A 25585-nucleotide genomic window follows, 5' to 3' on the forward strand; every position below is an offset into this window, starting at 1 on the left:
TCCTCAGTCATGTTTCCAATTGTAGGCTTCTTGCCAATTATTTGAATCCTTCAGGGATTGATATCACTGCTTTCGCATATTTTGCATATCATTTGACCTCAGTCCAAGGTTTTAAATACTGTTTTGCAAACTCAGCCATCTTTCTAAGATTTGAAAACTTAAATGATATTTCTAAATGATATTTCGGGCTGAGAACTACTGTTTTACAAATGCCCAAGGGGCTTATGATGATTTCTAGACTGAGCATGGATCGGGTTGCGCGCCGCAGCAGTGTTATATTGATATTGAGGCCGAGAGCCTGGTTGATTACATTGATATTGAGGCTGAGAGCGTGGGTGATTATACTGAGATTGATATGAGGCCGAGGGCCTAGATTTGATGCCACGAGATGGCTTGATATTGCGCTTGGGCTGTAGGAGCCCCTCCGGAGTCTGTACACACCCCAAGTGAGTGCCGCCGACGATAAATAAATATGGATGGCTCGGGCTGCACGTCGCAGTGGGTACCATAGGGTACCGTCATATGCATTGCATTGCACTCATGCATTTATTCTTTATCTGTATTATCTGCCATAATAATTATGTGCTCTTATTTCATTGACTGGTTGCTTTATACTGTTCTGAGCCTGAGGGGCTGATACTGTTCTGAGATACTGAGCCCGAGGGGCATATTTCTACTTATTATTTTGATACTGAGCCCGAGGGGCAGATTTCTAATTATTATTTTGATACTGAGCCCGAGGGGCAGATTTCTACTTATTATTTTGATACCGAGCCCAAGGGGCAGATTTCTAATTATTATTTTGATACTGAGCTCGAGGGGCAGATTTCTACTTGTTGGTTTGATATTGAGCCCGAGGCGCAGATTTCTACTTGTCATTTTACTGCCAAATTACCTGTTTTACTGGTTTAAAAGAAATTTCACATGATGTTTCGCTGAATTGTTATTTTAAATGATTTCACTGCTTCTGTATAGAATGTTGTGTGCCTTAACGTGTTTTCTTACCTTCAGTCATTATTTATATTTATTACTCACTGGGTCGGAGTACTCACATTACTCCCTGCACCATGTGTGCAGGTACAGGTATTCCTGAGGCATAGAGCGAGTTTTCTGCTGTTCAGTTTTCATCGGAGTTATCGAGGTAGCTGCATGGCGTTCGCAGACCCGTTTTCTCCCTTATCTTCTGTTATTTATGATATCTTCAGACTTTGTTCCTAATTCCATACTTTGTAGAATTTTAGTAAACTCTGTAGTAGCTCATGACTTGTGACACCCCGGTTAGGGCTGAGTTGGGTTGGATTTCCGTATTTTATCTATACTTTCCGCTATTGGATATTATTAAACCATGTTTATATTATAATTATGTTAATTAATTGTCTTAAAAGGATGAATTGGGTTGAATGGTTGGCCTTGTCTTCATGAGAGGCGCCATCACGACCAAGTTTCGGAATTGGGTCGTGACAGTGATGTGTAACAAGATTTGACAGAGAAGATACCATCTGAGGTAAGAGCCCAAAATATTTGATCATAGTTTGTTATTGATAAAGGTATGTATATGTCCTTGATGTTAAGTTCAAATTGGTGTGTAAGCTGAAAGGCAGTTTTTCCAAATGCCATGCCTGGTTATAGTAGTAATTGGAAACTAGTTTTTGCTCCTCATATTTAGGTAATGCTCCAGCTATAAAATTGTGAAGTGTGAAATTTGGTTTGATCCAAGGATCAGACCAAAAATGCACATGGTTGCCATTTGTAAGGTTCCATTTATACCCTAAGTGACAATACAACCAACCCCGCATTATATTTCTCCAGGCGGATGAGACAGTACTTGTGCCCAAAGTTGATTAGGATTTTTAAAAAGTCGCCATGCAATACTTGCGTGTAATGCTTTATTTTTGATTGAGAGATTTTGGATTCCCAATCCGCCTTGATGTAATGGTTGGGTTATAGTATTCCATTTAATAAGATGTAATTTTTTCCTTTTGATAAGTTGTGCCCCAAAGAAATTTTGTTGATAGCGAGTAAGATGTGAAAGTATAGAGGTAGGTATAGTATTATATTGCATGAGGTGGTTTGGTAGTTGATTGAGAGTAGAGAAAATGAGTGTTGTCCTACTTGCTTTTGATAAAAATTTTGTTTTCCAACCCGTTAGTTTATTTTTGAAATTATCAAGTAAAAATTGGTAATTCCGTTTTGAAGGTGGTTTTGTAAAGATTGGAAATCCTAAATATCTTCCAAAGGGTTTTCCTTCCTTCATATGGAATAGTTGGAGAACTGTTTGTCTAGTTGGAACTGGACAAGTTTTTGAGAAAACGATATTGGATTTTTGGAAATTTATAGTTTGGCTTGAGTGAGTGGTAAAGTGGGCAAGAGTATCAACAATTGAATCACATGTGGCAGGAGTAATTTTTGCTGTGAGAATAATATCATCAGCAAAAAATAAATGAGATAGCTGAGGTCCCCTTTTAACAAGGGTGATGGGTTGCCAAGAGCGATAATCAGCTGTTGTGTGTATTGTGCGCGAGAGCATTTCAAGACAAAGGATAAACAGATATGGCGATAATGGGTCTCCTTGTCTTAGTCTTCTGATAGGTGTGAAATATTCAGATGGGTTGCCATTAATAATTATGGTTGTAGATATAGTGGTGATACAGGACATAATTAGTTGAGTAAATGTTGGAGGAAATTGAAGGGTAACAAGAGTGTAATATATGAAAAACCATTCTAATTTATCAAAAGCTTTTTCAAGATACAATTTTATAAGCATGTTAATTTTTACCTTTCTTTTTTTGGAATCTTGTGATTATTTCTTGAACTATAAGAGCATTATCTGCAGGTCGGCGATTTTTCTGGAAACTAGATTGAGTAGGATTAATAAGATATTCCAACATTGGTTTAAGCCTATTTACAATAATTTTTGTAATAAGCTTATAAATAGTATTACATAGACTGATATGTCGATATTGGGAAATAGAAGATGCATGTTTATGTTTAGGGATTAGGCAAATTAGAGTATTACTAATGTTAGGGTCTATCTTGTGATCTAGGAAAACCTTATGGCAAAAGTATTTTACTGAATTACCAATGATATGCCAATATTTTCGATAAAAGAAAGGATGTAGGCCATCTGGACCTGGAGCCTTTAATGGTTTAAAAGAATGTAATGCGTTAATGATTTCATGATCTTGGAAGGGTTGGGTTAAGGAATTTTGTTCATGCAGAGTAAGAACATTGGAAGGTTGGACTAATTGATGTCGCTTTGAATAAAGTTTTTGTGTTGTAAAGAGAGACAGGTAATAATTGATAATATTTAGTTTAATGACTTGAGGCTCAGTTATCCAATTGCATCCTTGATCTTGTAGAGCAGTTATACGATTATGTCTACGACGATTTAAAGTGGATAGATGAAACAAAATTCGTATTTGCATCTCCATCATTTAACCAGTTAATACGGGACTTTAGTTACCAAAAATCCTCTTCAAGTCTTAGAATAGTATTAAAATCATATTTTAATTGACATTCCAAATTTTATAAAAATGTGCTGGTAGGATAATTAGGGGAATACTGAATACCCCCTAAACAAGCCAATATTTTCCGCTTACATTGAAAAATATTTCCAAAAGTAGATTTATTCCATTCCTGTACAATATCAGTGAAATTTTCAATTGCTGGGAGTAATTGTAAATTATTATTCACGGCTTCTTGGACTAAGGAAGGGAAGGTAGGATGTGTAGCCCAGATAGTTTCAAAGCGAAAATTATTTTTACGAGGGAGATGGCAGTGTTGAAGTTGTAGTAATAGTGGACAATGATCAGAATATGTACGTGGTAGGTGTGTGACAAGTGCATTGGGGTAATGCCTAAGCCAGTCATAGTTTGCTAAGAAACGATCAATACGTTCTAGAATATTATGATGATTATGACGAACATTTGTCCAAGTATAATGACTGCCTTTATAGCCTAAATCAGTAAGATTACAATAATTTATGCAATCTATAAACTTGTTGGACCTTGAATTATTAATCAGTTGACCTCCAAATTTATCATTAACATGAGTGACGTCATTAAAATCCCCCATGAGCCAAGGTCCCTTGTAATTATCATGCATGCACATAATGTTATGCCAAAGAATATGTCTATTACTTAAATCATTACTTGCGAAAATTGCAGTAAATAGCCACTTGAGAGCAGAGGGGTATACCTGAATGTGGCAGTGGATCTCTTGGCGTGTGGATGTCACTAGTTCTACTGTGAGTACATCACAATGCCACAAAATAGCTATACCTCCCGACTGACCAATAGCAGCTTCCTCAATTAGGCTAGTGAAATTGAACTGCTCTTTCAAATTTTGATGATCCTGGCAGTGTGTTTCCAACAGCACAACCAAAAAAGGACGATTGTAGTCAAGTAAAGATCAAAAGTTACGTTGAAAATCTACAGATTGGGCTCCTCTACAATTCCATATTATGAAATTCATACGGGTATCATTTGGGGTGAGTAGTGGGCTGCTCTGTGATTTCCTCATTGTAGTGGTGCTCTCTCCTGGTCGCAGACGTATGGTTGGCATTAGTAGCATTGCATATTTTCCTACGTCTGGATTGGTTGTGGGCCTGATGAGAAGGGATGTTGTCACACCTCCCTTTTTACTATACCCCGTAAAGGGCGTAAAAGAGTTTTTCCAATTAAAGGACAATCGAAATGGGATTATTATTAAAATATTCAGAGTCGCCACTTGGGAGATTTATGGTGTTCCAAGTCACCGGTTGAATCCCGAATCGAGGAAAGGGTTGACTTTGTTCAACCGTCCACAAACCAGAAATCTGAGTAAGGAATTCTATTAACCCGGGAGAAGGTGTTAGGCATTCTCGAGTTCCGTGGTTCTAGCACAGTCGCTCAACTATTACGTTGGCCTAATTATCTGATTAATCACATGTTTGAGCCTATGGTGCATTGTTAACTTATTAACCGCTTTTAATCATTTTAAGGAAGATTGAACGTCATTTAAAACACGTCTTTGGATCGCGCCACATGAAATGCACCCGCAATCCTAAACCTATTTTATTTAAAGTTTTAAGATTTGATTTGGGTCACATGAAATGCGCACCCGAGTTTAGGAAGGTAAGTTATTAAAATAGCGCGCCTAAAGCAACTACGCGCTTTAACTTTGCGAGGACAATCGAAAATTCGCTAAATGGCACATCTGAACTCTAAGGATCAAAATAAAATTAATTACACAAAGGACATGCAATTGTCATTTTTGTTTGGCACGACACACCTAGATTTATTCTAATCAAGAGGTCTCTTAAATTAAACACAAGGGCCATGCACTATCTTCTATTTAATAACACCACTTGGAATTATTTAAGAATACGACTAATTGAACATTAAGAGATGGGGGAGTTGTTCAACTTAGGCGAATAGGCCTTAGTTAATATGGACTAATGATCAGAAAACTGGGATGAAATGGCGTCAAAAGGATCCAGATCCTATTTCCACGTATTTGGGCCCAAAGTGAGCCCAATTCCAAATCACCTGAAGCTGTAACGAATTGGACTCACTATCGAGCCCTTACAGCGTGCAAGCAGGGACCGAAATAACGGGAATTGATGCTGAACTAACATAGACGCAACAATTTGAAATCACCCTTTGACGGACAAATGGATAATTACAAGAGAATATCTAGGACTTTGAAACAATCAAATATGCTAGTTAAGTTCTTTCAGTATTGACAGTACCCAGACCAGCAATTTAAAGTTTTGATGTTACACCAGCTAATCAATCTCATTTCCAAACAACACTATTATGTTTCAATACCCCACAGAATCCTTTAACAGCATACAAAACATTAATCATTTTCCTTTTAGTCTCGTTAGCACCAATTCAAGTATGAGAACACTACCAAGCACACCTACTTACTTCATTTAAGGCTCAAACACATTTGAAATATAATAACTTGATTAAGTCCTTTACATAACATTCCAACAGTCTCAAACCAAATACAGCTATAGGAACTTCACCATTCAAACGGAAACTAGCTAGAATACACAATGATTCATGTAATTTAAAGCACAAACAATAAAAAAGTAAACAAAACTCAGGTAAGTCTGCTGCCTTCCCTTAACCTCTCATTTCCATCTTCAAACTGAAACTTACATCAAGTAAAGTTTAGAAAATGTACCTGGAATTAAAATCAAAACAGAAAAATGAGGGATTCAGCAACAAACAGTAACAGCCAGCCCAGCTTTAGCAATTGAAATAGTGATAATCTACTCAGAAGAATCGATGGAATAGTAAACCAATCAGCAAACTTAAACCAGCTCTTTCAATACCAAGTTCAATCCATTTTTACCCCATATGAGTCAAGAAAATTATTCCAGAAATTGATGACTTCAAGAATCACAAAGGAAAACTGTCACGCCCCGGACCTGGGCCTGGACGTAATACGGCACTCGGTGCCTGACTACATGTGACCGAGCGAACCAACTGGCTGGCTGAATCAACATGTGGTGTAACTATTGGCTAGAGGTAAATATAAAACCTAATAATCTACTAAAGAGTCTGACTGAAATATCATAAATGCGAAAAATACTGAAAGGTCTGCAAGTATAAACAAGTAGCCGACAAGGCTAACACTTGAAAACCTGCTAATATCTGACTGACTCGTTTATAGTCTGCGAAGCCTCTAAAAAATACTGAAAATGCTAACTGTTTACCGGGACAAGGTCACTGGTATACCTTATTAACTGAAATACTATAATGACTCAAACAAAAGAGAGATAAGGCCCCAGAAGACTGGGGCTCACCAATAGCTGATACGAGATGTCCTAGCAAGCAGAATCGTCAACCTGCAAATCGTTACCTGCATCGCAAGATACAAGCCCCGGGCAAAAGGGACGTCAGTACATTTGAATTGTACTGGTATGTAAAATAGCTGAACAAAAGAACTGTCAATACTGAAACTGAAACTGAACTGCTAGCTGATAAACTGATAACTAAACAAGGAAGGTAAGGATGTGAATACTCCCTCTTCTGAATGATGAACAACCTGTTGAACTGAATATTAAACTGCGGCCTCAGGCCCAATATGTATGCATATATATATATATATATATATATATATATATATATATATATATATGCACAGCTGCGGTCTCAGGCCCAAGTATACGTATACATAACTGCGACCTCAGGTCCAAAATGCATAAAGCATAAACTGCGGCCTCAGGCCCAAATGCAGGTGTTCAACATTCAAGAATATAAGATTAGGAACTGAGAATCATATTACAATACATGCTACTGAAATAATGAGCCATACCAAGTTACATGATACTGAATTAGTGAATAGGATTAGACTGAGATGAGCATTCATAATAAGTAGATTTATCATAACTGAAACTCATAGAATATCGAATGGTTATGAGACTATGCCATCTAGAGAATAGAAGTTCTACTACTATTCAGGGAACCGAGGCATAGTTACTTTCTCAGGGAAACTGGTAATGGTCATAATGAATGGGACGTAGGGAGAATCATAGACATTCCCAAACGTAAAGAGTTAGCCTTACATACCTCAATTTCGCCCCTTAGTGATACTACAATGATCCACAATACTAAGAACCTTCAATCTACAATAACAACATCCAATGGTTCCCAATATTAGTAACAAATTCCATAACTTAAGCCATTTAGGCATATTATCAAACACCTTGTAAGCCTAAATCTCTACATCTCATCATCATATAATTAGTTCATCTAACTACTACCATTCATCAATAATTTATCCCGCCATCATGATTAGCCAATTTATAACTCCCAAAATTACATATATGACCATCCATCCACACTCAACCAATAAAGTTCCATTAAATAAACATCTTTCAATCTCTATAATAGTTGTGTAATCAAATTGGGAACTTATGGTTTTCAATCACCATACCAAGAGTTCAATACTTATTCATACTCATATTCCCTTAATAAATCCATACATATAAGTATAAGGGTGTAGGATTACCTTTTTGGAAGAAATCTTGCAAAACCCTCCTTTGAGTTCTTGAAGAAATCCCTTGAAGATCTAAGTATTTATGTGTAGATTTCATCAATACTAGCGTATAAATGATGAAATTCACAGCAAGATAATGGGGATTACTTACCTTGATGATGGGAGGGGTTGGAGGTCTTGATACGGTGGAGGAAGACCCTAAAATTTGTCCAAATAAAGTGGGGAAAATAACCCCCGAAGGTTTTATATCAAAATAGGGTCGAGTTGACAAAAAAATGCAGATTTGCACAGCCGCAGCGCATGGGGCGACGCATGGGGCGGCGTGGTAATGAAAAATGTGTTTAGAAACGAAATTTGGAGGTGCTCTGTTAATTTACACAACCGCGCCGCCCATGCGGCGCGGTAGTGTAAAGGTCTGCGCTGCTTTTGGTAATTTGGTCATAACTTCTGGTAAGAGTGTCCAAATGACGAACGGTTTGAAGCGTTAGAAACTAGACTCAAAGACCTTAACTTGATGGGTTTTGAATCACATAATACCTTATATAAATGTAGATATGCTCGTGCAAAAATTGGTCTTGTGCGTGCTCATTTGGAATTTTAGTTTGTCATGAAATTTTTAAACTTGACTTAGACTTAGGCCTCTCCTTGGACCCCAAATTACTTATGATATGCCTCGTACACTTATTATCATAACAAATTGATAACCATCACATGAATACTCATTTAATACATCCACAACGGATTCAAATTTACGGGGTGTTACATAAACTGAATGAAACAGTGATTTTTATGAGATTTTTCAACCGTTGTTGTTTTTCTTCTGATTTCTCTCTTAATTCTCTTGGGTGTGCCTTGAAAGGCAAGAAAATCTGCCTTTATAAGCAAGTTATTAGGGCAGCTTTCAGATATTAGTCCTTGCACATTTGACCCTTTTTTAATTTTCGTTATAGCTCAGATACCCTTACTAAAATAACAGAAAATCAGAACCAACCCCTTCCCCAGCTTCCTAGAAGCTTCCTAGTCTGTTATAGCAAGATTCCCTTAAGTGACTTACCCAATTTACCCCTATTACCCCTGTATTTTACCTTGAAGCCCGGCTAGACTTGAACATGGGCTTTGGATCCCCGAACGGGCTCAATGCTTAACTAGACATGGGTTCAGACTCAGACCAAATAGAACACCTTTAACATGAGATCTTAGACTGACCTAAGAGCCCACAGACGAAACCCAAACAAATTCAGAAGACTAAAAAAAAACCAAACAAATCAATTAATTAACAATCACAAATAGGCGGGGAACTAATTAAGCTAACTAATTAAGCTTAGTGACCAAAACAAAGACAAAAATGAGAAATTTAAGCATGACATTAATGAAAGTTAACCAGACCATAAACTTCAACAAAAGAAAGCTGAAAAGCCAACGGAACAGATACGAACGCAAAATCAATCTTAAAGGAAACTAGGTCCAGAACCTTGTTCAAATTTCAATCAAGGTAAAAAAAACTCAAAGAAAGGGAGAAGAAAAGAAGAGGAACAGAAGGTAAACTCGGATAGAAAAGAAAAAAGGGGAGGAAACTTACCCTAGCAAACCCGAAATGGCGTCGGACACCTTGATTTAAACGGAACTGATGGTAATCACTTGTTCTTTGTCAAGAACAAATGAGCAGCATCAATTCGTGTTGATCAGACTTCAAACTCGAGCAAATCGGGGGCTTAAGGTCATGCATGGCCACAGCTTTGACGGAATTTTAGGGTTCGAACTCAGATTTGACATTTAGAGAGTTCTGGGGTGATTCGAGGGAATCTAAGTGGGGATTTAGGGTAAGGGAGAGACTGGGGTTTCGAGGTGTGATTTTGGGGTCGAACCGAGGCGGCGCCGCCACCGGAGAACACAGGGGTGGTGTTAGGGTTTTCTTTCAAATCAAGATTCGAGACGTTCTGGGCTTGTTCGATGGAAGGTGCTTGTAGATTTGGACTGAGGGAGTTGAGGAGGGTATTTGGTGTTAATCTGAGGTCGGTTCGTAGTGACGCCGCCTCCGGCGGTGGGGTGATTTAGGGGTAGCGGCGTTAGGGTTTGGCAGCGGCGGGTTGTGAGGGAGATGAGTGAGGGGTGGGGGGCAGGTTTGGACATTTAAATACTAAGGGACCTGGGCTTCAGGACCGTCCGATCAAGAAACCTCGACGGTCCTGATCTATTGCCCATGAAACGACGTCGTTAGGTTTTGGGGGGGAGAAACTGGACCGCGTTAGGGTGGTTTGGGCCGGGTATTGGGTGATTTTCATTTGGGCTGGGACAATTAAATGGGTTTTAGCCCAGATCTGAATTTCTTTCATTTCTTTCTTTTTCCTTTTTCAATTTCAAATTTTTTTTCTTTTCAAAATTAAAATTAAAATAAAACCTAAATTAATTAATAATAATTTTAAAACTAAATTAACCTACCCAATTGGATTAATTACTCATCATAGTATTTACAATAATTAATTAAATCCTAAATTTAAAGAAAAATTATACAATTCAAAATTAAAAAGTAAAAATGCAAAATGAATTTTTTTTTGTGATTTTCATTTTTTATAAAAAAAACTAATTTAATAATTAATCTAAAAATAAATCCTAAATGCAGATGCAACATATTTTTTATATTTTTCATGAATTAAATAAAATAAACGTGCAAAGACAAATGCAAATAATTAACAGAAAATGCCACGAAATCCAACAAAATTGCAAACACTGAAAGAAATTATTTTGTTTTGTTTGTTGGAGTAATTCATATAGGGCAAAAATCACGTGCTCACAGCTGCCCCTCTTTGCCCGGAAACACGAAGAGTTTTCATGCAAAAATAAGTGAACGGATACGAGCGATTTTTGCCCGTTTGAATACTCTGCGGGAAGCATTTTTGAAAGATTTGACCGCACCCTGCTTCCGAGGTTGCCTACATATCCTTGGCTATAAAGGAATCAGGTCAGTGTAGTTCGAGAAGTTTTGGTAGCTGGGACTACCATGAAGCTGTGATTTCACTGTTACTGCTGCTGCTACTGTTTACTGAACCCCCTTATTACACCATGACAAAATGAAAGGAAGCTAGACTAGACTATGATCCATGCATTACAAAATCCTATCTATATCTTCAAACTTGCTCTTGTGGTTCTTGTTGCCTTGTTGACTGGTATTCTCCTGGTGGAATCCCCTTGTTGCCGCCTTGAATTGTAATATGAGATGTTCTCCCTTTCTCCAGGTGGACGCCTGACTACTGAAACTTGAGTGTATTCCCTTGTTTTCCAGGTGGGCGCCTGATTGCTGAACTTGACCATGTATTCCCTTATTTTCCAGGTGGGCGCCTGATTGCTGAAACTTTGAAAATGTATTCCCTTGTTCTCCAGGTGGGCGCCTGATTGCTGAACTTGAAAATGTATTCCCTTGTTCTCCAGGTGGGCTCCTGACTTCAAAACATGAATATATTCCCATGCTATCCAGGCGGGCTCCTGACTTCAAAACGTGAGTGTATTCCCATGCTATCCAGGCGGGCTCCTGACTTCAGCAAAATAGACAAAAATAAAGAGAATTTTCTGCCCCAGTTTGGTGGCTGGGACCATGTGTAAGTGTAAAATGAATCACATTACCGAATATCAATAAGAATTTTGAAAAACCAAAACTTGAATTGTACTCCCTTTTTCTCCAGACGGGCTCCTGACTGCTGAACTTGAAAGTATTCTCTGCTCTCCGGGCGGGCTCCTGACTTCAACATTTGAAAGTATTCCTTACTCTCCAGGCGGGCTCCTGACTTCAACTTGAAATATATTCCCTGCTTTTTAGGCGGGCTCCTGACTTCAAAATAGACAAAACAAAGAAAATTTTCCTGCCCCTATTTGATGGCTGGGCATAGATGTGAGTGTAAAACTAAATCATATTACCAAGTATTACTAAGAATTGAAAGCTAGATCCCATTATTCAGGATGTCCTGACAACTCTTAACTAAACGACAATTTTTGAAACCTAAGTTATGTCCTCTACAGGTGTGATTTCTGCTAAATCTTGTAATCTAAAAGGGTCTTAAACTACTCCCCATTATCCAGGAGGGTCCTGAAAATCAAAAGTCAAGTTTTATCTTAAGAGTAACAACTTTCATAGTTGAATTATACTACCCTACAGTAGAGTTTACGCTAAATTGTTGTTATCTAATTGAAATATTAAAGCTAAGTCCCATTATTCATGAGGGTCCTGGAAGCTCCTAATTGAATTCTATCTCGACCATGCAACCTTCTAAGCTAACTTACATTTTTTGGGGATACACTTATGCTAGATTATGCTATTTCTGAACTTTAAACTAGGTCCCATTTTCTAGGAGGGTCCTGAAAGTTTATGGTCAAACCTGCTTTGATGCTTGTTCTTTCCCCTATGAAGAGTTTCTCCGATACAAACGAATTTTCTGCCCCTGCCTTAATCAAATAAAATTTTGTCAATTTAAAGTGGTGGTTATAATGCACTCAAAGGCCATTTTTCTCAATGGGATTAGTCAAGACAGAATCAGATAACTCCTTATTCATTAGGCACAACCATGTTGGACTCATGTTTGTTTAGGTGTATGTTGATGACATCATAGTTACCGGCAGCAATCCTATCACCGTGAATGACATTATAGATTTTCTTGCCTCTCGCTTTTCAATTAAAGACTTGGGTAATCTTCATTATTTTCTTGGTGTTGAGGTGATTCGAAGTTCTGATGAAATTATTCTATCCCAAGCCAATTATGTCAATGAGATCCTGAGTGATGAATTGATGTCTTACTGCAAGAGTGCGAAAACACCAATGAGTGCCTCTAAGTTACTCAAACTCAATGATGGGGCTCAGTTAATAGATGCAACTCGCTATCGGCGAGTCCTAGGAAGACTTCAATATTTATCTTTTACGAGGCTGGGCATTGCCTATGCAGTCAATAAATTGTCCCAATTTATGCAATCACCATCTGATCTTCATTGGAAGGCTGTGAAACCTGTTCTCAGGTACCTTCGTGGTACACTTCAATTTGGCTTGCGCGTGTCCCCCAAGTTTGACTTTTATTTGCACATGTATTCTGATGCCGACTGGGCTAGAGATCTCACTGACAGATCCTCAACATCTGGTTATATTTTGTTTCTTGGCCCAAACCCCATCAGTTGGTCCTCGAAAAAGCAGAAGACTGTAACTCGCTTATCAACTGAAGCCGAATATAGAGCTGTTACCAATGCTCTTGCTGAACTTTTGTGGGTTAGAAACCTATTGCTTGAGATGCAACTCTTAGTCAGAGATATCTCTACAATTTACTGTGACAACATTGGTGTCACTTACCTAAGCAAGAATCATGTCCTTCATAGTCGCATGAAACATGTTGAGGTGGATTTTCATTTTGTGCGCAACCATGTTGAAGAAAAGCTGGTTCTGAGTAGTTCATGTTCACTCTGCTGACCAACTTGTTGATACGCTCACCAAAGCCCTTGCCAAGCCGGCCTTTGACCGAAATCTGTTCAAGTTAGGCTTAGTGCCACATAGCCTAACTTGAGGGGGGTGTATTGGAACACCAATTCCTTTTACCAGATTTTTACGAATTCTCATCTAATAGTCTTTATATTTTATGTTTATCCTTTTAGTTACACAAGTAGATCTAAAGTTATCCTCCCATTGAGAATGTCTATCAATTAGTTTATTTTAATAGCCTTTACGTTGAATAAGTCTCCTAATACAAGGAGTAGTCTTAGGTAAACTTGTATATATACTCAGTTTGCTATATAATACAGAACACATTTTCTCCATCAGCTCTTAAGTCTTTATAAAAGCCACACGCACAAGTCTCATCAAGATCACCCCCGTATGAACCAATTCTCTCAATATTGAACCAAAATAAAAAGTCGACAACAACAATCTTGATTAAAGTTTCAAGAAGGGGAAAAAAGACCGTTAGTCAATTTGAATGAATTTTATTGAAGAAACAATATTTCACCATTATTAGGATTGAAGCTTTTAAAGAACATACAATTGAGTTTTATGAGTTACTGATGTTTGATCCAAAATTGTTGTTAGGATTTGTTGGGATTGTGATTAGAAATCCATGGGTGAGATTATATCAGGTGAAGAAAAGAATTGAGGAAGCTAGACTAAAACATTGTTAGCAAAAACGTGATAAACCTTGAAGAACGTTATTTCTCTGTTCGTCGAATATTGTCATTCCACAAGTTATACTGCAAAGGTAATACTTTACACTAACTAACAATATCTAACTTATGAGATACTCTGCAACTCCTACCTTATAGGCATAATATAACTCAGGCACTTTGAAGCCACGACTTATTCCCGATGGACAACATTTTACACTACCTTGTTATTTCTAACTTATGAAATAGTCTACAACTCCTGCCTCATAGGCAAAAGGTTAGATCAAAGATTTTGAAGCCACAACTTATTCCCCATGAATAACAGTTTATGCTACCTCATTATGTCTAACGTATGAGATACTCTATGACACTTGCCTTATAGGCAAAACTTAGCTCATGGACTATAAAAACCACAACTTATGCCTCATCGGTAATAATTTACGCTACCTCATTTTGTTTAACTTATGAAATGCTCTATAACTCTTATCTTATAAGCAAAACTTAGCTCAAGAACTTTAATACCATAATTTATGCCTCACTAGTGAATTTAGCGCGGTCTTGAAAAGCCTCATCGAATTTTCTTAACTATTATTTGTTATTGGCCAAATACATAAATGGCTCCCTAAACTTGTCCCGATTTTCCACTTAGACACCTTATCCAAAGGCTTTACCTATTGAATACTTCAACCAAGTTAAAAATGTTTCAATTAAACACAGAATTGACAATCTCCCCACAATGTAAAGGGCGTGACTCTTACACGCCAAAAGCAGCAAATTATTAAATCACACGTAACTTTAAAAGAATAACTAATATTTTTCCCGCCCACATCCCCACCCCCACCCCCAAACAACACTCGTCTTCTTGGTTTCATCGGCACCACCACAATTCACGACCATCCTTCATCGTTTCAGTTTGTCTTCTTCTTTATTTTACCACCGCAATAACCACCACCATCTCCTACCACCATCTCCTGATCGGTTGATCCTATCTTCTTCCATAGACTTAGTCACTTAGAACTACTGAAACTTCCTTTTTCTTTATCTTAATGCTAGCAAATCTGCCTCAAACTGTGGCCTCACTAATCTAAAAAATGTACCAAATGTTGAGTGGTATGGATATGGAACAATGCGTAGCCTCTTCATGTAATTGTCATAATTTTCCATCTTTTTAGTAGAATATAATGTTTCCAACAATAGAAGAATCTCAGTCAATTATTGTGATTTTACCTAGTGTTTAAATTATACTAATATTTTTAATATACTAACTACTTTATCAATATTAATTATACATGTAGAGATCTTTATCTTCTTTCTTTCTTTGCATCTAAAGATATGGAATGAACCACCACTGGAGAAGTGAGAATCACTAGATAATTTGATCGAGAAAGGAGCTTCGGCCGGAATACCCTTTTCCGACGACCCATTTCCTCTTTTGTTTCATCTACGCATGTCTTTTTCTTAGATCCGTGTGAAATGCTATTCAAATCTCTCCGTTTTTACTAGTCCAAAGGGTCATTTTTCTCTCTCTAATAATTGATATTTTAAGTCCGTGGGGACTTAAGACTGTGATTTCGATATTGTCTTATGTGATTTCCATTTATTTCGTACAGATATTATGCGACTCATGGGAGCATATAATCTAAATGGGAAGAAATTGAACAAATTTAAGACAAGTCACTATTAAAAATATTATTCTAACAAATAACAAAGGCGGAATACATAAGCGGACCCTTGAACTTGGCCATAATTTTCACTTAGGCACTTCAATTGAATATTATACCTATTGAACACCTAAACTCAAACCAAATTGTTCCTATTAGACACAACTTGCTTACATGGCACATAATGTGAGTTGCATTGCCATGAAGCGCGTGAAAGATATCACCAATTTGGTTTCTCGTCCCTTGCCCTAACTTTCGTTACCGCCGACTTTAGTGATGGAAAAAAGAATAAAATACGGTAACGGGGAGAGGACCAATTTATAGATGTTCTTACTTAATCCGGTACGTCCATCAAGTAACCGATCGGACGGATGAGATTTGATAATTAATTAAATATTACTTATGGGCCTTAAACCTATTGGACGACATATACACGTAGGAAATAACTTACATCAAAGTCATAGCTCACACTTGAACCATCTTCTGAAAGTTGCAGTGAGGTGAAATTGCTGAAACATTGTGGAATTTTTCCAGATAAATGGTTGCCAGAAAGGTCCAGTATTTGAATAGATTGAAGCTGACATATACTTGGAGGAATGCTCCCAGAGAATTCGTTGAATCGAAGGCTCAAACTTCCCAAATAAGCTAACTTAGTCCCTATCCATTCTGGGATTTTCCCACTCAATATATTTCTTCCCAAATCCAAGACACTCAAACCTTGACAATTCTTCAAAGAGGCAGGGAACTGTCCACTTAAATTGTTTTTACGCATGTATAGAGAAGTCAAGGCTGTTGAAGAACACAGAGAGTATGGAATACTTCCAGATATACGGTTATTGGCTACATTAAGGATCATTGGAACAGACATACGGGTCCAACAATTAGGAATCCCTCCGGACAAGAGATTTTCTGATAAGTCAAGGGTTGTGGCTGAACGAATTTTACATATGGAGTTAAGTGATCCAGAAAACTGATTGTTGTTAACGCACAATTCACTAACCAATCGAGGAAATCCTGGTTAGGGCCCTGAGAAATTGTTATAACTGAAATCTATGACAATGGGACCATAACTAAAATCAACATTAATTGCTGATATCATTCCACTGATTTGGTTGAAAGAGAGATTCAAGTATGTTAACATGGGAGGCAACTTTGGAAACCAACTAGGCATAGTGTCTGAGATACTAGCAAGAGAGATATCCAGATATGCGTAGTTATTTTGAGTTTGAAGCCATCTTGGAAAATGACGCCCAAGATTACAAGATGAAAGACTTATAACTTGTAGTTGAAAACATGGAACCCAATCAAGGCTAACATTTCAAGTCAAGGAGTTGGAAGACAAGTTTACAGTTTTCAGGTTGCAAAGATGGGATTCAGAGTTTGTGCCTTCTAACAAATTAGAAGGTGCAAGAAAAATTTCAAGATTGTAAAGTTGCCCTAAACCTTGTGGTATCAACCCATGAAAATGATTATATCCCAGATGCAACTCTCTCAGAGACGGAAATAATGCTAAGTCTGGTAATGACCCTGTCATTTGGTTATTAGACAAATCAAGATATTCAAAACCGGAGATTTTTCTAAGTCTATTTGGAAAGCCGCCGGGTAATTGGAATTGGTGTAATTACTAGGGTAGTAATTACACTGTAATTACGACGACCTGTTTGTTTGTCATAGTATAATTACAATGTAATTACAAGTTACTGTTTAGTTGCACAAATATAATTACACAGTCAAATTATATTTTAAATGAAGTAATTATCAAAATTTAAAAGTTAATATAATAAATATATGCCTACAAATTTTTATAAGTATAAATGATAATATATTTGGTATTTAAGATATATATTTTTTCGTGAATATACATTAATTAGTAATCATATATTTATAACTAATATTGTAAAAATAATTTATATGAATATTTTTAAAATTATATATATATATATATATATATATTTCAAAATAATAATATTTAATTGTTGTATACTTACAAAAACTAAAAACATACGTTTTGTAAGAACATCATGGAATTCATGTTTGATAAAATAAATTAATATTTATAAATATAATATCATAACATTATTCAAATGTTTGACAAAACTAATCTAACAATTCTAACTAAAAAATGAACAACATACAATGTGAGGCAATACTACTAAAACAAGTAAATTGGAACCAAGAAATAACACAATTTCAAAATTCAAAAAAATATGTCAAATTCCAACATAATAATAAGTAAGTTCCACTACAACTTAAGGAAACACAATAAGTTTATAACCACATTCAACAACGAAATTTCGCTTTAATTGCATAACTCATTATATGCCAAGTTTATTAATGACTCATTATTTCTAATATTAGGAGGTGTAGTTTTAAAAAATAAATAAAAAATAAAATATAAGCAATTACACGGAATCACAAGAAGTAAAGGTAGAGAAATAAAAGATAAATAATGTACAAAGAAAAATTATATTTTAAAATTTCAAAAGAAATTAAAAAGTAAAATAATAGAAATAAAAAGTTATAAAGAAAATAAATTAAAATAAAAACAAAAAGGCAAGAAACTAAAAAGTAACCTTGTAATTACGCAGTGTAATTACCACCAATTCTCACCTCCCCTTGAGAATTGGAGAGTGTAATTACACCCCGTAATTACTTGGCCAAACAAACATGTCAAACTGTGTAATTACACCCAATTACACTCAAATCCAATTCCTAGGTGGATTTCCAAATAGGCTCTAAAGCTTTCATGGAAAATGCCATTCAGCAAATTGTCTCGTAGCCTCAATTCCCTCAAGGATGAAAATCTAGTAAGATTAATCAATGAACCACCAAGTGCATTTTGCTCAAAGGACAAAAATTCAAGTGATCTCAATACTCCCTGATAAGATACTAAGCAACTCTGAAAATGGTTGGCTTAAGTTATTGTCTCTTGCATCAAGAGAGCGTAAACGACTCAAATTCCCAAAAGATTTTGGTATCCCGCCTTGAACACCAGTGCTAGATAAAGAGAAAGCCACTCAAGGTTCTTTACTTCAAAAAAATTGCCACCAAGATCAAGAACCTTTAAGTAGGTAAGATTTTGAAGCTGGGGAGGAATTAGACCTGTAAAACCATTGGAACTAGCTTTAGATGAGAAATTTAGGTACTCTAGTCTTTTGAGGTAACCGATATATTTTGGTATTTCGCCTCCAAATTCATTGGAACTAAGGTCCAAGTACTTTAAATACTGCAACTTAACCAATGAAGATCTAATAATACCTCTCAGCATGAAATAGTTACCTTCACCATCAGGAGTAAGTTGGATACTCCCACGAAGATTTAGGACGAGTATATGGCCAGTTGTGTTACTGCATTTCACACCCCTCCAAGAACAACATTCCTCATTATCTTCTTCATTCCGCCATGAAGAAAGCAAATCATATTCGTCTATGAGACCTCGTTTGAACTCGAGAAGAGCTTCCCTCTCCGTAGTTATGCACAAAACTTTTGCATGATTCCCTCTTGATGTTGATAAATAAATCAGAAGCAATTGAATTGGTTTGCAGTGCTCTTTGGTATCCATTTTTTTTTGTGTGTGTGTGTGTGAGAGAAACAGCATATGCAAGAGGCAAATGAGGACTTGAATGTGAGGGAAAAGGAGTGTCCACTCCTTGATATATACATTTTGAAACAAAGCCAGCTCTACCCATTTTGGCATTAATTGTAAAATGCATATATTAAGCAATGTTCAACAAATGTATTCAGGACAAGTCTATCCACTAGCTGTAGTCAAGTGGAATAAAAAATCAATATATGTATTCATAATCAGAGATTCATTAGTGTAGAAAAAAATTGTGCCTTGGTAAAGAACAAACTATTTTTTCGATCTAAACACTAATCCAATAATTAGTACTGATAAAGATAAAATTAAATCAATTGTCTGAGAAACTTTTTATTTAATATTCAAAACAGTTTTAAAGAGATGGAAATAAAAATAAATAACAAATCATGCTATAATATCATGCTATAATTTCAAAAAAGAGTTGATAAAATGCAAGTGTGGTTACAAGTGTTATTAAAACTAATAAGACTAATGACTGTACTTTCTCAAAAGGGATTACTGATGATCAGAGTGGCAAAAGAAAAAATGCGACTCATTGATGAGGTATATTCTTTGAATTCTATGTCATGGCATAACTGTATAGTCCTTTCAAAATGTATTTATTAAGTTCTGTTCAGTATTTTGATTCTGAACTTAATTAGCTTAATCTATCTTGATATACATACATTCTAATAATTTGAGTTAGTGGCTTTCCAAAAACACAACCACAAAGCTGTATCCTAGATTTGCCATTCAACAAAATCATGGTTTATGTTAATAAACTGGTTATGTTTCCATCATTAAGAAATTTGATGCTCAAATATAAAACCTTCAAACCAGATCTCAAGACTGAAGGTGGAGTATAAGTTGAGGAAGTTTGAAGGCAAAAAAATATGCACAAACACATTACTTCAGGCATACCACATCGCTTTTGTCCTCGCCTGAATGCAGCATCTATGCAACCTCCATCAGAAATCTGCAAACTCCAAAAACTCAACCAAGTAAAAGGTTTTCATCAATTTCTTGCTTGAGCACAAGATCAGAGAGAGAGTCATAAGTAGCCATTAATGACTAAAAGCTACCTCTAACTTCATTCCATCATGGAAGCAATTAGCTACTTGTAATAAATGAAGAATATTATAAGTAACAAACATAATGGAGGAACAACGACTTCTGATAAAAATATGTAATAAAAGCAAACACAAATTACATAGTACAGAAATCCAACATATAGCAATAACATTAAAAGCAAAACAACTTTCAAGGAAAAATACAGTTTAATTTAACTCTTGACAATGAGTAGAATACAAATTCAGTCATCAGGCCCTTAGTTTAGCCTTCAACCTTGCAAAGCAGAGTGCTGATGAAAGATGGAACCAATTATCGACTCCATCTAACCGCTTGAAGTAGGCATTCCTCCATGATTCGAGGAAGAAAATAGGGCCCAACACTCCCCAAAACGCAACAATAAAACCCAACGCCATCGATATATAGAACTCTTTAGATGGAAAGTCATCATCATTTTCTTGAGAAGTACTAACATTGCTGTCATAACCAACATGAGGATTAGGAGGAGCAAATGTAGGACACTGTGGAAGAGGACGGCCACATAGCTGAATATTCCCACCATAAGTTGAGGAATCAAAACCTTGCAATTGAGTGCTTGATGGTATTCTCCCTGAGAAGTTGTTATTTGACAAGTCCAACACACTAAGAAACGTCAAATTAGCAAGGCCTATAGGGATTTTCCCTGAAAGCTGGTTTCTTGACAAGTCAAGTACCTCCAACATCTTCATTGTTCCAATTCCTTCAATGATTTTTCCAGTCAAATGGTTTCTTGATAGGTTCAACGATAGCAATGCATTCATTCTGCTGAAATCTTTGGGAATGTCACCAACCAGTTCGTTGCTAGAAAGATCGATGGTTTTTAGTAGCCACAAGGTATTCTTGTACTCTGACTCTTTGTTTTTCCATTGAACAAATGCATTCCCATGGTAGGCTATAAGTCCTCGAGCGATAGTTGGATCGAAGTCATAGCTCACACTTGAACCATCATACAAAAGCTGTAGTGCAATGAAATTGCTGAAACATTGTGGAATTCTTCCAGACAAATGGTTGCCAGAGAGGTCCAGTATTTGAATAGATTGAAGCTGACATATACTTGGAGGAATGCTACCCGAGAATTTGTTGAACCGAAGGCTCAGAATGCCCAAATAAGCTAACTTAGTCCCTATCCATTCTGGGATTTTTCCACTCAGTGTATTTCTTCCCAAATCCAAGACTTTCAGAGCTAGGCAATTTTTCAAAGAGGCAGGGAACTGTCCGCTTAAATTGTTGTTTCGCACATATAGAGAGTTCAAGGATGCTGATGAGCACAGAGAATCTGGGATGCTACCAGATATGATGTTATTGGCTACATTAAGGACCAAAAGCTCGGGCATGGTAATCCAACAATCAGGAATCTCTCCGGACAAGAGATTTTCTGACAAGTCAAGGGTTATGGCCGAAAGAATTTTACATATGGAGTTAATTGATCCAGAAAACTGATTGTTGTTAACACGCAATTCACTAACGAATCGAGGAAATCTTGGTAAGGGCCCTGAGAAATTGTTATAACTGAAATCTATGACAATGGGACCATAATTAAAATCAATATTATTTGCTGATAAATCATATATCATTCCACTGATTTGGTTATAAGAGAGATTCAAGTGTGTCAACATGGAAGGAAAATCTGAGAACCAACTAGGCATTGTGTCCGAGATACTAGCAAGAGAGATATCCAGATATGAGTAGTTATTTTGAGCTTGAAGCCATTTTGGAAAATGCGGCCCAAGATTACAAGATGAAAGGCTGATAACTTGTAGTTGAAAACATGGAATCCAATCAAGGCTAACATTCCAAGTCAAGTAGTTGGAAGACAAGTCTAACTTTTTCAAGTTGCAAAGATTGAAAAGATGGGATTCAGAGATTGTGCCTTCCAACAAATTAGAAGGTGCAAGAAAAATCTCAAGATTGTAAAGTTGTCCCAAACTTTCCGGTAAACCTTGCAGTCTATTGAAAGAGACATCCAAGATTTTCAGCTTAGAAAGTTGGCCTAAACCATGTGGTATCATCCCATGAAAATGATTAGACCTCAGATACAACTCTCTCAGAGATGGAAATAATGCTAAGTCTGGTAATGGCCCTGTCATTTGGTTACCAGACAAATCAAGATATTCAAGACTGGAGATTTGTCTAAAGCTTTCATGGAAAATACCATTCAGAAAATTGTCTTGTAGCCTCAATTCCCTCAAGGATGAAAATCTGGTAAGATTAATCAAAGAACCAGTGAGTGCATTGTCCTGAAAAAACAAATATTCCAGTGATTTCGTACTCCCTGATAAGATATTAAGCAACTCAGAAAATGGTTGGCTTAAGTTATTGTTTCCTACGTCCAGAGAGCATAAATGACTTAAGTTCCCAAAAGACTTTGGTATGCCACCCTGAATATGATTTCCATATAGATTAAGATGTTCCAAAGATTCCAAGTACCCAAAACCACTAGCAATCTGACCTAAGTCGTTGCCCGTAAGATCTAGGCTAGTAAGACTACTGAAGTTAAATAACCAGCTATATAGAGTTGTTTGATATACATTAAAGGAGAAATCAAGGCTTGAAAGACGGGCGGAGGAAATATTAGCTAAGAATAGTGATGAAGGAATGACTATGGGCAGTACACAGGAAGATAACTGCAATTCCCTCAGATTAGGGAGCTTGGTTATCTCGTGTAACCAGTTTTTTGGTTCCACATTGGATTCACTTAAATCTAAATACTCCAAATAGACAAGATGAGAAAGCCACTCAAGGCTCTTGACTATCAAAAAATTGCCACCAAGATCAAGAGCTCTTAAGTAGGTAAGATTCCGGAGCTGAGGAGGAATCGGACCAGTAAAACCATTGGAACTAGCTTCAGATGAGAGATTTAGGTACTCTAGTCTTTTGAAGTAACCGATAAATTTTGGTATTTGGCCTCCAAAATTGTTGGAACTAAGGTCCAGGTACTTCAAATATTGCAACTTAACCAACGAAGAACTAATATTACCTGTCAAATACGTGAACATGTTACCACGAAGATTGAGGACGAGTATATGGCCAGTTGTGTTCCTGCATTTCACACCCCACCAAGAACAACATTCCTCATTAGCTTCTTCATTCCGCCATGAAGAAAGCAAATCATATTCGTCTATGAGACCTCGTTTGAACTCGAGAAGAGCTTCCCTTTCCTTAGTAATGCACAAAACTTTTGCATGATTCCCACTTGACATTGATCCAAAAGTAAAGCTTTGATGCAGGATCAGTATGGATATACAAATCAGAAGCAAATGAATTGATTTGTAATATTCTTTGGTATCCATTTTTAGCTAAGACTAGTGATGAAGGAATGACTATGGGAAGTTCACATGAAGAAAATAAGTAACAAATCATGCTATATATAATATTTTTGGATTTCAAGACTTTTCCAAGGCTTCCTTTGCCTTTTTTAAAGTCAAAAATACACAGAGATTTGGAGAGTACCCCTTGTGGCTGTGGAGTCAACTGAAAAAGGAAAAGGAAAGAAAGGGGCACACTATGACAATTGAAGAAAAACCAAAGTGCCAGTAACAATCTTAATTAATGTGAAATACTGGAAATAAATAATGTAAGGAAAAGACAACTCCAAAGTCAAATATGTTAGAAATTGTATACACAGATATAGATACAGTTTTTCTTTTTGCCCATTTAAAAGCGGGAAGAGAGTCTACTAGTAATAAAATTCCTAAAGATATAAGATTCGATTTCTACTAGTAATAAAATTCTTCAAGATATAAGATTCCGTTTTCATTGGACCTCTTCATTTCATAATTTTCTGTAATCCGAACAGATTTTGTCACTCCAATTTCAGAAAAGAGTATGCTCTAATTATTAATGAAGTAGACAAAAACTATGAGAGAATATGATTCAAATCGAAGCAAAGATAAAAACTATATTTAGACCTAAATTTGTTTCCAATTCCAAGTTCTTACAGAAAAAGTTGCACTCACATTGTTTTGCTAGCTCCGCGGCAAAGCACCAACCTGGTTAGAGTTCTCATGGCTACCAATATTGTATATCACGTGGCAATACATGGCAAGGCATAAAATAACATCCTTGTATAACAATCGTATAGATCTTTTATATTATATTTTACTTCTCTATAATCGATCTTAATAACAATAAACTCTTTATAAAATTACTTCTTTATAAAAGTCATAAAGAATCTCTAAAGATTTTGACGATATATTTTAAAATTTTAATGTACCACTTATAAATAAATAATATTATGCTAGTACATACTTCCATAATTAAAGACTTCATTTAATTTTATTAAAAAATATGCTTGTATATTTTCATTCCATAGCACAAAGGCTTTATCGCGCATAATGCCTAATATTTGAAGATCTTAATACAATTTTTTTCGCTAGACAGGATTTTTCTCTTGCATAATGCTTAAGATTTGAAGATCAATCGTTAAGTTCGTAGATTACCTTCAAGGGAGCAATACCCTTTTGTTGAAAGTTTAGACACAAATCTTTGCAATTCAAGCATTATATCACCAGTAAGAAGCTAAAATCACAGAGTTCTTCCATCAATCTTGAAAGAATTTTATTTTCTTGTAACTTTAATGTGTGCCTTAGAGTTTAAAATCTTTGTATGTTTGATTATGGTTTTTTCTAATAATGTATTAGTTTTTTAATATTTAATTAGTAACGTATATTTTATGAGATTTTAAAATTAAATAATTTTCTTATTTTTTTATTTGTAACATTAAGAAAGAAAAAAATAATTTTTGAATAATATTTGTCTATAACAAGTAAAAATATTTAAATATTACTAGTTTTAGTGTACGTGCGTTGCACGTACACTACTAGAATTCCTGTAAAAAGCGACCAAATTTGGTCTATGGGAAAAAGCGACCAAAGTTGGTCGTTAAACTAGCAAAAATAATAAAATAAATTGTGGAAACCAAATAGCGACCAAGGTTGGTCGCTAAAGTAGTCAAAATGTTGACTGGATTGGTCAGACTTGCTTGGTCAAACGTTTACTGAGATTAGCGACCAATATTGGTCGCTAAAGTGGGATCCGCTTACAAAATTTTAATAAATATATTATTATTTTGAAAAAACTATAAAATATAAATATATATAATATAAAATTAGCGACCAAC

General features: G+C 36.2%; 2 protein-coding genes across 2 annotated transcripts; both read right to left on the bottom strand.

Annotated features, from left to right (window-relative positions):
* Positions 1-16194: 16194 nt before the first annotated feature.
* Positions 16195-19341, bottom strand: LOC104213196 (receptor-like protein EIX1). Its single transcript, XM_070161056.1, has 3 exons — positions 18772-19341; positions 18477-18657; positions 16195-16709 (listed from the first exon to the last, which is right to left on the bottom strand). Exons 1-3 carry the CDS (start codon positions 19339-19341, stop codon positions 16195-16197), a joined length of 1266 nt encoding a protein of 421 aa, XP_070017157.1.
* A 1337-nt stretch (positions 19342-20678) lies between these two features.
* Positions 20679-23756, bottom strand: LOC104213195 (receptor-like protein EIX1). Its single transcript, XM_009762641.2, has one exon. It carries the CDS (start codon positions 23754-23756, stop codon positions 20679-20681), a length of 3078 nt encoding a protein of 1025 aa, XP_009760943.1.
* Positions 23757-25585: the final 1829 nt, after the last annotated feature.

This window comes from Nicotiana sylvestris, chromosome 11, assembly GCF_000393655.2.
Source record: "Nicotiana sylvestris chromosome 11, ASM39365v2, whole genome shotgun sequence".
Classification (NCBI taxonomy): Eukaryota; Viridiplantae; Streptophyta; class Magnoliopsida; order Solanales; family Solanaceae; genus Nicotiana; species Nicotiana sylvestris.